We start from the raw sequence: 12,362 nt of genomic DNA on the forward strand, positions 1-12,362 counted from the left end.
TTAATTCAAGATTATGTCATGTGATGAAACCTCCAGGAATTCACCCAACCAAACCTGGCAACCCAAGGCACTGGCAGGGAACAGAGCCGGCCCCTGCGCCCCCCTCGTCGCTTGGGGCACGCGCGCTCTGGCGCGGTGGGGAGGTCTGAGGCCCTCGGCTAGCTCGGGGCACGGGGCTCAGGGCTGAGCTCAGGCACAGGCAGGCGGCCTAGCCGAGTGGAGTGGACGAGGGGGCGGAGCAGCTCTGACGGCGGAAGGAGGCGGGGAGCGGCCCCCCTAACGACTGTGGGCTCCGAGCGGCCGAGTTGGCCGCCTCAGCGCAGCCGGGTCGGGGTTTACCGCGACCGTTGCACGCACCCCGCCGGCGCCCGTCCGGTCAGCCTCCACCCAACGCCGCCTCTGGGGTTCCCTGCTCCCGCCCTCTCCTCTACTGACGCAGTCTGTGCCGCACCAGCTTCTAACATGGCGGCGGCGGCGGCGAGGCAGTAGGAGCGCGGGCCGCGAGCCGGGCCGCGAGCGGGTGAGTGCTGGGGCGCTGCGGGGAGTCTGCCCCGCCGAGCCCCATGCGGGCGAGGGCCTCCGCGCCATAGTGGGGGCCGGGGCCTACACCCCCACCAAGGGGCGGGAGTTACCCGCTCCGTCACGGGAAGGGGCCCACCCCTCGTTGGGCCGCAGGGGCTTTAGCCCTCCGGGGGCGCTCAGCCTGCCCGTGACGGGCTTGGGGAAAGGGTGGGGGTGACCCAGCCCTAGGGGAGACGAGGTCGGTCTTGTGGTCCGGTTTGGTGTGAGAAGAAAGGGGGCGTTGAGTGGCAGGGAATAAACTGCAAATTGGAGGGAAGTTAGAGGTGTGGAGGGTCATGGGCGAGATCCAAGTGGGGTGGGATTAGTTACAAATGGGGTATTGTGAATGGCTTTAAAAAAAATCAGCTCCTTGGGGCAGGACAAGAGCCTTTTCTCCACGCACGTTGGTGATGTGCTGCTGGCCACACTTTCAGTCCTCCAGACATAAATCATTAGTGAAAATTCCAGCTGCTGGTACACGCAGGGGGCCGTGTTCCATGCCTGCTCCAGAGTTTGAATGGATCCTCTCTCTTCTCCCCTAGCAGGCAAAATCACCAGACTCTGCTTGCCACATGGCCTCCTTCCCTGCAGGCCTCTGGAACAGGGGATGTTGCTTTGAAGGGTGCTCCATGGCTGGCTGGAGGGTCCACTCTCCGTCTTCTAGTTTGAAGGGCTGTCCCAACTCTGTACATAGCCATTAAAAAAAATATAAAAAAAAAATCTATGACATCAGTTACAGACTCATTTTGTTTGCAGGCATTAATGAACTGAAAATAATGAATACTGCATATGTATGATAATACATTTAGCAGAGCTGTTAGGACAGTATGAATGAATGAGATTTCAAAAAGTAAGATGACACATGGCTTGTTGAAGTACACATAGCTAAATCTTCCATCGCAAGGCTAAATATTGCCTTAAAACTCCTTCCCAGTGAAGGAATTGCCTCCCATAAATATATGGGACTTGGTAAAGTATCTTTGGTAAAAAGAACGAGGAGTCTTGTGGCACCTTAGAGATTAACAAATTTATCTGGGCATAAGCTTTCGTGGGCTAAAACCCACTTCGTTGGATGATCCCCTGAAGCCCTTTGTTCTGGTTATCACCTGTATTTGTGCATAGGGTAATATGAGCCAGACTCTTTTTAGCCTCATAGATTTTAACACCAGAAGGGGCCATCAAGATCAGTTAGTCTGACCTGCACGTTGCAGACCACAGAACCTCGCCCACTCACTTCTTTTAATTTTAAATCCACTTTATAAAATGCTTGTATGTTCTTTTAAGAGAAAATATTTATTTGCTCCCTATTATCTACAGAGGAGGCCACATACTTGTGCTTTGTGGGGCAGGGACTGTATTTTCTGTGTGTGTTTTTATGGTGCCTGGCACTATGGAGTCTTGGGGCTTGTCTATACTTAAAGCACTGCAGGGGCACAGGTGCAGTGCTTAGTGAAGACACTACCTATGCCAATGGGAGAGATTCTCTCATTGGCATAGGTATTCCACCTCCCCGAGAGGCGGTAGCTATGTTAATGGGAGAAGCCATCCTGTCTACATACTGCTGTCTACACAGGGAGTTCAGGCCGTATAACTGTGTTGCTCAGGGTTGTGGATTTTATACCAACATCAATTCATGGTGTAGACCAGGACTTGGTCTGTGACTGGTAATCCTAGGCATTACCACAATAAGAATAATAATAGCTGAGCTTGAATCTCAAGCACTCTCCATGAAGCATTACCCTATTTTAACTTCAGCTCAGTTTACATTGTGTTGAATTAGTAGGTTTTATTTACTAATTATTTGTTCTGTCAGAACAAATGTACACAGCCAGTCCAGTATGAAGGAGGTGTACGAGGAGCAGCAACAATGATAATGCTTTGATGAGTGAGCCTGCTGTCCAATTATCTGTTGGGGAAATGTGCTAGGTTTCTTACCATTGTGCTGACTGTCTGCTAATCTTTAGTATCTAACAATTTCTCTTCTCCCTTGTAGCCCCTGAACCTACTGGCTAGGTTGTCCTTGCTGCTCTATTTCTAGAAGATTAAAAAAAAAAAAATCCGTCTTCCGCAAAGCTTGATTTTGCATACAGCTTTCAAAAACAGAATCTTCAGAGTAAAATGACATGGTTCTTGTCCTGTCCCTGATGGTCCCAAAGTTATGAATAGCAGAAATGAAACTGATTAGAGTGATCAATTTCACTCTGCTGTTTTTTGGAAAGTCCTGGGCCTCAACAAATGTACTGTATCGATCTGAAGACAGAAGAACCATAGGGGCTAGAAACGTTATTTTTAATGCATGTCTAAATTCTGCAACCTCCCAACTGCCCCTGAGAGACGTAGCTATACTGACCTAACTCCTGGTGTAGACCGCTCTAGGTCAGTGGAAGCTCCTGCCTCTTGGGGAGTGCATTACCTACACCCAAGGGAGAATTCCTGCCATTGGAATAGGTAGTATCTATACTGACCATAGACATACCCTATATAAAGGTAATTTTCTGCGATTGATCTTTCTGCAAATATCTCTTTGACACACACATACACCCACCGCCATGGGCCTATACCCGGGTGGAGCCTGAGGCAAGTACTTAGTTCTGAATTTATACACTAGTTCACAGATCATAATTACAAATGTAGTTCATTTCTTCTATTACAAATGGAATTTTCCCTCCTGTACTAGAGGGAGGCTGTGAAGGATGGAGCCCCTGAACAGTTCAGGGACAGCACTTAGATTGGAATCCCAGGATTCGTTTGGAGAGTGCGAGAGGGGTGGGGGAGAGACAGGTTGGCCTTTCACCAGTGTTTTCCTGGACATGCTGTTTATGTGGCAGGAAATCTTTTGTATTAATCTTTGATTAGTAGATTAATTCTTTGACAGTTTGGTTCTGGTAAATTTTTCAAAACCTGTGTGTGAAGAAGTGAGTGAAATAATGGTAGTGAAGGTATGTGCAAGTGGGGGAGGAAAAAGTAGTGGAATACATTTAAATAAGCGACATAGGGTTCATTGAAAGAGATTATTGGGAGAGAAATAGGAGAAAGAGAACACAGGAAGAAAGGGATATAGCAATTGAAGGAAGAAAGAAAGAAAAGAGGAAATAACATTGAAAACAATGTAGAAAAAGATACAGCATGATCTGTTTTAGGAAGGGAGAATGGAGTGAAGGAAAATAAGGTATAGGAAAAATAAGGCAACTTGTATTATAAAAAAAGATTGTATAGAAAATTGACAGTATGTTATCAGTGACAAAGTACACAAAGTGTGAAACTTTTATTCATTTAAACTGTAGCGGGCATAGATTTGTTAGAGGGATAATGTAGGTATTTTTCACCCTAACTAGTCAAATTATGCCTTGGGTGAACTGTGTCATTATGATTAGGGCTTCTGATTTTTGGTTTAACCAATACACACAGATAAAACAACCTTGATACAAAAACTAAAGAAATATTGGTGTTTTATCCAATAAATGCTGGAAATGGTTACTTGTGTCTAAGGGGCTTGTCTACATGAAGCAGTAATACAGACCACAGGGGTGTAGCAGGGCAATTTACCCCTTTAAGGCCTACGGAGCGAGGGAGCAGTGAGCCCTGACCTATGGAGAAGCCCACCAGGTAGGTGTTGGGTACCAGTTGATCCAGCTAAAAAGTAGCTAACAATTGGCTCTGATTTCCAGCTGGAAGACATTAGTGAGGACCCAGCTCTGTGAAAGGAAGGGCCAGTAGAAACAAAGTTTTTGCTGGACAGCAACGGAAGGCTGCAACAGGAAGGGTTGGTAGGGCCTTGCAGTTCCCCTGAGACTAAGGAACAGCAGTGACCCTTGAGGTGCTGGGGCCAGAGCAGTATCAGTCCAGATCAGGACTATCACTTTTGTTACTTCTCTGTGTTCCTTGCATTTGTGTGACAGAAGAGTAAAAGAGCCCTGCGCAGCAAGCTGAAACAGGGTTTGCACGTAGCTGATTATTTTATCCCTTGAGCTGGTGAACAGATGCAAACTCACCAGCCTACAGGGAGTGTGATTTCTAAAGTGCACTAATGTGTTGCACATTAATTGGTTTGTGTAGACCCTCCTTGTGTTCATTAAGTATTTGAAACAGCACTACATTAAAGCATAGTATGGAACACTACAAATAGATTACTCATTACAGTATATACTACTGTATAATCTGTTACTCATTACAATATATATATAAAGAGAGAGCCCGAAAACCTGCAATTTTTAGACATCTACATAAAACTCAAAAATGGTTAAAAAGAAACCCTGAAAAACAGAAGCTCTAATTACGATCCTTTACACGCTCACAAACTTTGAAAAAAATCTTTGGGGCTAAAAATGTCTCTGTGCCCCCACCCAGCCACTCCTCTGTCCCTATGTATCCCTGTATCCCCTCCCCCGTCCCCATATGTCTCTGTGCCTCCACCCAGCCACCCCCTGTCTTTATGTAGCTCTGCACCTCCCCCCTCCCATCACCATGTGGCCCTGCACCTTCCTCCCCCCCAGTGGCCCTGTGCCTCCACTCCCATTCAGCCCCTGCCCCAGTCTGCCATCCCCCTGAGCCCCTGTCTGACCCCCCCCCTCTCCCGCAGCACCCCTCGCTGTATGTCTCCCAATAGCTCTTGTCTCCTGACCTGGCCCACTGCGAAGAAGGCAGCTCTTTCTCTTCCCTTGCTGGCAGGAAGCTGCTGCTTTGTTCTTTCGCCACAGGGCCCTCTGGTGGGCAAAAGGCAGAACCGCAGACATTATTTTCTCCTGGGAGCTGCTGCTTCTCCTGTGCCACAGCGCCCTCTGGTGGGCAAAAGGTGGAACTGCAGCAACATTTCAGCAGAATGACAGGTTTCAGAGTAACAGCCGTGTTAGTCTGTATTCGCAAAAAGAAAAGGAGTACTTGTGGCACCTTAGAGACTAACCAATTTATTTGAGCATGAGCTTTCGTGAGCTACAGCTCAAGCTACAGCTCACTTCATCGGATCATCCGATGAAGTGAGCTGTAGCTCACGAAAGCTCATGCTCAAATAAATTGGTTAGTCTCTAAGGTGCCACAAGTACTCCTTTTATTTCAGCAGAAGCTTTTTTTCCTGTGCAAAAATTTAAAAATATGCAGGGCTCATTAATTGTGCACGTGCGCAGTAGCACAGAATTCCCCCAGGAGTATCTTCTGTATCTCTCTACATATGCGTTGTCCTAAGGATACTATTTTGTTTGCTTCAAGAAGTTAGTGAGCCAGTGCAAACTGTATTAGAAGGCAAACATTTTTTCTAAAGATAATTTACATTTTTCTATGCTATTCAGTGGGTGCATTTGGGGAGTTACTGCCAGGTTAATAATTATAATATGAGAGAACTTAACTTTATTTGTAGATAACATATTTTGAGGAATTTTCTTCTTCTGAATCATTGTAAAAACTCAAGCTAGGATGTCGGGGATGGTGTGCCAGGCTACAGTAGGATACTTGGAATCGTTAAATGCAGAAACAGATTTAGATTAATATTAATGGGCTAATAAGTATGCAACATTTTTGTATAATTTCCACATAAAAACTTTAAAGTTGGAAATTCACCTCTGACATTCCAATATGTTCGTTTGTTTAAAATATTGAAAATGTTTCATGGCTTTTTGTTAAGGTCAAGGAATTGAGACTTAAGGTTCCATAAAACTAACTTTTAACCTAAACTCCAACTTACTATCCATCAATATGAGTAAGGGTATATAGTGCTCAACATGACAATAACTTTAGACATTTTTTGGTAATACTTTCTACACATATGCTGGCTGCAGTCTCTCCTTCATAGAAAAGAATTTGTCTTCATTTCAGTCACTGTGTTATAGAGTGGAGCCCAGGAGAGAGGGCAATAGGGTCCAAGAGAGCAGATGATAGTAGAAGAAAAGTATTGGCAAAGGGCACAGAGCTGGAAGAGTGACTCTTGTGGAATGAAATGAGGGAAAAATTATTTTTATTACTGAAAACTAATAAAGAAGGAACATATACTAAAACATAAACAGAAAAAGACACACCAAGATAGTCAACATAAAGAAAGAAACAGTGCCATGAAAGGGAAAGAACAAACACAGAAGATAAAAAGCTGAAAATATGTTTATTGATTGCTATAAAGCTTAATGAAAAACTGTTACAATTACCTACTCAAGATGTATTCTGTTTTTAAAAGAAACCAATAAAAAGGGTTGGGCTGCGTTATAATTAGAGCAGCTCCTGGATACTAGAGTGATAGGCATCTTAAAAATATTTGCAACATTAAATGTTTAGGGCTAACCCTATCAATATTGTCAATGATTTGATGGATCATGATAAACTATTTTTACATTTTGACCCTTAGTTTTTTGGTGTTTATAGCACAAGTCCCAGTCTGACATTTCTGCAGTGGCCTTTGCCCATCTTACACAATTGTAAGGAATTTAACAGTACAAAGTAGTAAAGTACAAAGTGTTGCTTATTTTTTTCAATCAATGTATAAAGTATAACTAATGCAGCTTACAATAATCACAGGAATAGCCTATCACGTAAAAGATTGCTAAGTCCCTCCACTGGACTCAATCAGCGCTGACTCAAATTCACTGAATAGTTTTGGGCAAATATTTGGGGTGGGGAGGAGGTGGGAAGGACTTGGGGGCCATTCACAAAATGGCCAGAAGAAGAGGTGTTGGTGCCTTATAACCTTTATCCCAGTGATTATTTTGCATTAATGGCAATTCGTAGTCTTTCATAATGACAATGAATAGTCATTGGGCTAGGAAAAGAGAATGAGAACCACTCTATAGGCTAGCGGTTAGGTCAGTCACCTAGGATGTGGGAGATCCAAGTTCAAGTCCTTGTTCCAGTAACGTTAATTGTTTAGATGCAGTGGAACAGCTTCAACAGGAGCAACTGAGATAAACCTATACCAGAATATCCCAAAACCCAGTGATTAGGGCACTCTTCTGCCATGTGGGAGACCTGAGTGCAAATCACTTCTCCATATCAGGCAGAGGGGAAATGGAACGTTGGTTTCCCACATCCCAGGTGAGTGTTCTAACTATTAGGCCTAATGGTTATAAGGGAGGCACTGCTGCCTCCACTTGTTTTGTGCATTTAGCCCTTTAAAAATGCTCCAAATTGACACTTCTTTATTTGCTGAAGGGTTTTTTGTTTGCTTGTTTGTTTTTTACACTTTTTGAATTCAGTTCAACCCAAACCCAACTTCTCTTCCAAAAATATATTTTTTTAACTGCCAACAAACTGAAAAATCAGTGAAATGCCCAGCTCTGCTGCTCAGGAATTACAAAGTCCATAGGCTGAAAGATGTATATCAGTAACTGTGGACAACTATTACAAGGCAGGGACCATATGCCTTGTAAACTCTGTAAGCAGCTGTCGCAAAAGGTGTAAACAAATAGCTATGCTGCTTCCCTTTTCAGTATAAATAGTGAAGGGTAACCCAGGATCCAAGTGTTTGTCATATGCAGCATTTTTTTTTTAGGCTAGTCAATTTTATTTATTTGGTGTAAGTTTAAAACCTCAGTGAACCTTGCATCTCTTCCAATTTAATCTCAGGAGTATCTCATTTTCCACTCCACGTATGGTACTTTAATAGGAACTTAATGTCCGTCTTATGTAAATCTGTGCCATTTGACTTCTGTATACTGAATAGTCCTGCAAAAGTATTCTGATTTCTTATTATGGCCAGTAAGAATTTGTCTGTCATACTAGGGAATTGTTTGTTTTTCTTGGCACATAGTTCAGAGGTAGTCTTAATAAGTTGCCTGAGTGCACAGACCTTTGGCCCTAAAGTTAACTCCTTCTCTCCACCTCATGCCCCCTTAGCCACTTGATTCAGCCTTGGGTCTGAAGATCCAAGGCTTCTGGGAGCAAATTATCAAAGTACTCTACTAGGTCTTAACCTTTTACCCAACTAGGAGAGCAGAAGATCCTAAGATGTTTGTCTTGTCCCCACTTTTTTCCAAATCCTCTCATTTTTCAAGTATGTTCTTATAAAGCCGGTTAGGAAGTTGAATGACATTCTCATCAACTGATGCCTTAGTCTCCCTTGCAGTTTTCTTGTATGCTTTCCTCTAAAAAACTATAAAAGAAAACATGAATGAAGTCAGTATTGCCAAACCCAAGCATTCAAAAATCATGAGTCTGGCCCCCCCCAAAGTCCGAGATTGGCTTAAATCACAAGATTTTAAAATAGTGGATTATTAAGCCTTTAGAATACATTCATTCACGTTTACAAGCTTTACTCTGCAACGATGACAACTGGAATTTTTTTAAAATAAAAAGAGATCTTTTGATCTCTTTGATTCACCAAAATTGGTGATTGTAAACTCTTAGTCTTTGAAACAGGGACAGTCTTTTTGTTTTCTGTGTTTGTATGGCGTCTAATACAGTGGCACCCTGGTCCATGACTGGGACTCCAATGTGCTATTGTAATACATACAATAATACCACCTTGATTGGTGATAGGAAAAATGCAGTATTTTGTGTTTCTCTTAAAGCTCCAGCAAGTTTTGTGAGAGTTGGTAATAACGTAAAGTTGAACTGAATATGCACAGAAAACTGTTTTTAAGTTAATCTTTGGTCTTTAGGACAAAAGGAAAAATAACAACTCATAGACTTTCATATTTAAAACGGCTTGAGAGCAAAAAGGCCACCTTTTTCAACATGTCAACACTCAGTTTTGCTCATTTATGTATCAGGATGATCACACCTTTTTTTCCTTCATAAAAAGCTTTTCGGTCAAGATCAAGTGAATATATAGTTTCAATACACAGAGGAGAAAACTCAAAGGTTTTTATATTTTTGTTGTTTACAGTCTTTAAACTTTTGAAGCCATGGGAATCAAGGTCCAGCGGCCACGTTGCTTTTTTGACATAGCCATCAACAATGTACCTGGTGAGAAGAATAATTTCTAAACTATATTATGTTATAGCAATATAAATATTTAATGGTCAAATGAAGACAAGTCTAATTTAACTTTATAAATGTGTGGGATTTTTTTCAGCTGGAAGAGTGGTCTTTGAATTGTTTTCTGATGTGTGCCCAAAGACGTGTGAGAATTTTCGCTGCCTTTGCACAGGTTCGTAGATATTTATGATTTTTAACTTAATTCATTGTTGGTTAGTTTCATATTGTGAATTATTATATTCGACAGAATCCCCTGTAGACATCCAATGATTATCACTTTTTGCATACCAGAAAATGAAGGTAGACTTTAAAATAATGTGTCTTGGTCTCTGTAGAGGTTTAACATTGGTGTCTTGTGTGCATTTAATGCAAGGTTTGTGTACTGAAGCACTTACAGTTGTGGCATCAATTAGTACTTGGAGCATATGCTAATCCAACTTAGATACTGGAGTGTCAGGCTAACTGCAACAGCCCTCAAAAATCCTGTTGAAAGCAGGCTGGATAAAAATCAATTTTTTTAAAAAAAATAGAAAATTAGAATTTTGTATTTAAATTGGGTTCTTTTAATTTAAATACAATTTTTTTAAATAAACCTATTTAAAATTAAATATGACATTTACAACATGTTTTAAGATTTAAACTTACTGTAATCTATTAAAATCATTAATTTAAAATAAAAAAAATATTAAGCAGTATGTTTGCTGGTAAGTTTTAAAGAAAGTCAAATCACTGGTTCAGTGTAAGTCACTGGCTAAGCACCTGGAACCAGCTTTTGACAGCTGTAGCCTCTACTGCAGGTGCAGAGAGAATGTTTTCTTCATTTCAGTTAATTCAAAGTAAAAAAACAAAGGAGATGAAAAAAGTAGGACTAGTTTACCAGGTTGAATCTATGAATAAAAATGTGTATGATAGGATGAGATTTATTAGTTCTAAAATCTCGAAGGACTTGGTGACCAGAAACAATCAGTTCAACTCACTAACTACAGATAATACTTCCTTTTGTTTAATAAATTAGTTTTAAATGCAAAACATATTTTATGAACTTTGTCTTATATCTACTTTTAAAGTAGTTTTATTTAATAATAAAATAATTAAAATGCTGATTTTGTGCATTTTAATTGAATTTGAATTTCCATCCAAATAGAGCTTGACATAAATCACAAGTAAAAAAGAATAATCTAAAATTTCACTGTTTTCTAACATAATAAAAATGTAAAAATTAAGGCTTTAATAATTGCAAGTTAAGTTATATAATTGATTAAATTAGTGTGTGTGTATGTGGAGAGAGTGTGTGTGTGTGTGTGTGTATCCTGCTTGTTAGCAAAAAGAAGCACCAATGTTGGTGTAAATGGTTTTATTTAATTGCAAATCAACATGTTTTAACAGTTACCACCTAATGAGAATCAGCTTTTCTTTAGAAAAGTTAGTAGAAAGTACAAATGCAAAACATGATTAAAATTGATGATTTTAATCAAGTTTTTCTGCTTGTTGATTTACATCATGATTAAAATCCGTTATTTAAATCAGTTTGTGCTGGCTGAAACTATATAATATTAACTAATCCTGAAACTGATAAGCATACAATAAAGGTAGCCAGTGAAAGGTCAGGAAGTTGAGCATTAATGGAATCTTCTGATTCCTGTGATATACTGAACTACCACTAATATTCATGGCCTTTGTTTTCTAAGATAGGCCATCCACTTCTTAACTATCCCCTTTAGTTTTTTCTTTTCAGAGTAACAGCTGTGTTAGTCTGTATTCTCAAAAAGAAAAGGAGTACTTGTGGCACCTTACGAAAGCTTATGCTCAAATAAATTGATTAGTCTCTAAGGTGCCACAAGTTTTGTCTTTGTAACAGATGTGTGGCAATCTCTAATCCCAAATTAAATTCAAATTCCCTGTTTCTTAGTCAAATTACCAGTCCTTACAAAAACCTATCATGGAAATATTTTTGAAATGGCATTTTTATCCTGCTGAATTGTTACTTTAATTGAAGAATACTGATATTGGGTCCAAGCCTAGTCATTAAAATAAAACAGTGTTTTAAATGGTGATTGTGAATCTGACCCAGATTTCTCCAACCTCCATCACCTTTTTTCCAAGGTAACTTTTAACAAATTTCTTTTCTCCTAAAAACTTAGTTCATCACAGTAGTGGATTTATAGAAACTCGCTTGTTTTTTCCTCCATCTCCAACATTTCCCACCGTCTTCCCCTTCAATATTTTTATTACATTTCAATCTCACGAGTTTTTGCTTATCACTTCCATGTCAGAAACAAGTAATATATGTGCACATAAAATAGTTCAAGCTCAGAATTGGAATTTGATCTTATTATTGAAACATTGGGAATGTGTATGGTCAAAAGTGTTTAGAGCAGGGGACTAGGAATCTGTTTCTTAGGTTTTCTTCTGGCGATCAGTCCAGAGAAAGATATACTCAACTTTCTGAAAGTGGTGGAACCTTTGCAGGGTTTTCTCAAATGTCTAAAAACTTGTCTTTGGATTATAGGAGACAATGTAGTGCTTTTTTAATTTTAGTGTTCGTTCAGTTACCTGCCTTTCAGACTTTGTACTTATTGCGACCAGCAGTGTGTTAGCCTTTTAGGAGTAGTCTTTTAGGTTTTGTCTTGACAGGAAAATTTATACAAGTATAATTTTACCACCATAGTTATACTGGTATAATTCCCCATGTAGACAGTCTTACTCTGGAATGATAATACATTTAAGTTTCTGAGTGATGCTGGTAAATTTCCCTAGGAGACTTGTGTCCTATCTACAGCTTCACCACAGACTTCCTTTGTGACCTTGGGCAAGTTACCTTGGCCAAATTTTTCAAAAATGGGTATTGAAATGGCGTAACCCAAGTTTTGAGTGCCCAACCTGAGACACCTGGGATCTGACTTTCAGAT

General features: G+C 40.5%; 1 protein-coding gene across 1 annotated transcript in view; it reads left to right on the plus strand.

The window, feature by feature from the left end:
• Positions 1–229: 229 nt before the first annotated feature.
• Positions 230–12,362, plus strand: part of PPIG (peptidylprolyl isomerase G) — a 36,773-nt gene continuing 24,640 nt past the window's right edge. The window contains exons 1-3 of the mRNA XM_084643174.1: positions 230–520; positions 9,362–9,441; positions 9,551–9,625. Coding sequence (XP_084499300.1) covers positions 9,381–9,441; positions 9,551–9,625 — 136 coding nt within the window. The 5' untranslated portion in view covers positions 230–520; positions 9,362–9,380. The remainder of the gene's footprint in view (positions 521–9,361; positions 9,442–9,550; positions 9,626–12,362) is intronic.

The sequence above is a fragment of the Lepidochelys olivacea genome (assembly GCF_965140295.1).
Source record: "Lepidochelys olivacea isolate rLepOli2 genome assembly, chromosome: 11".
NCBI lineage: Eukaryota > Metazoa > Chordata > Testudines > Cheloniidae > Lepidochelys > Lepidochelys olivacea.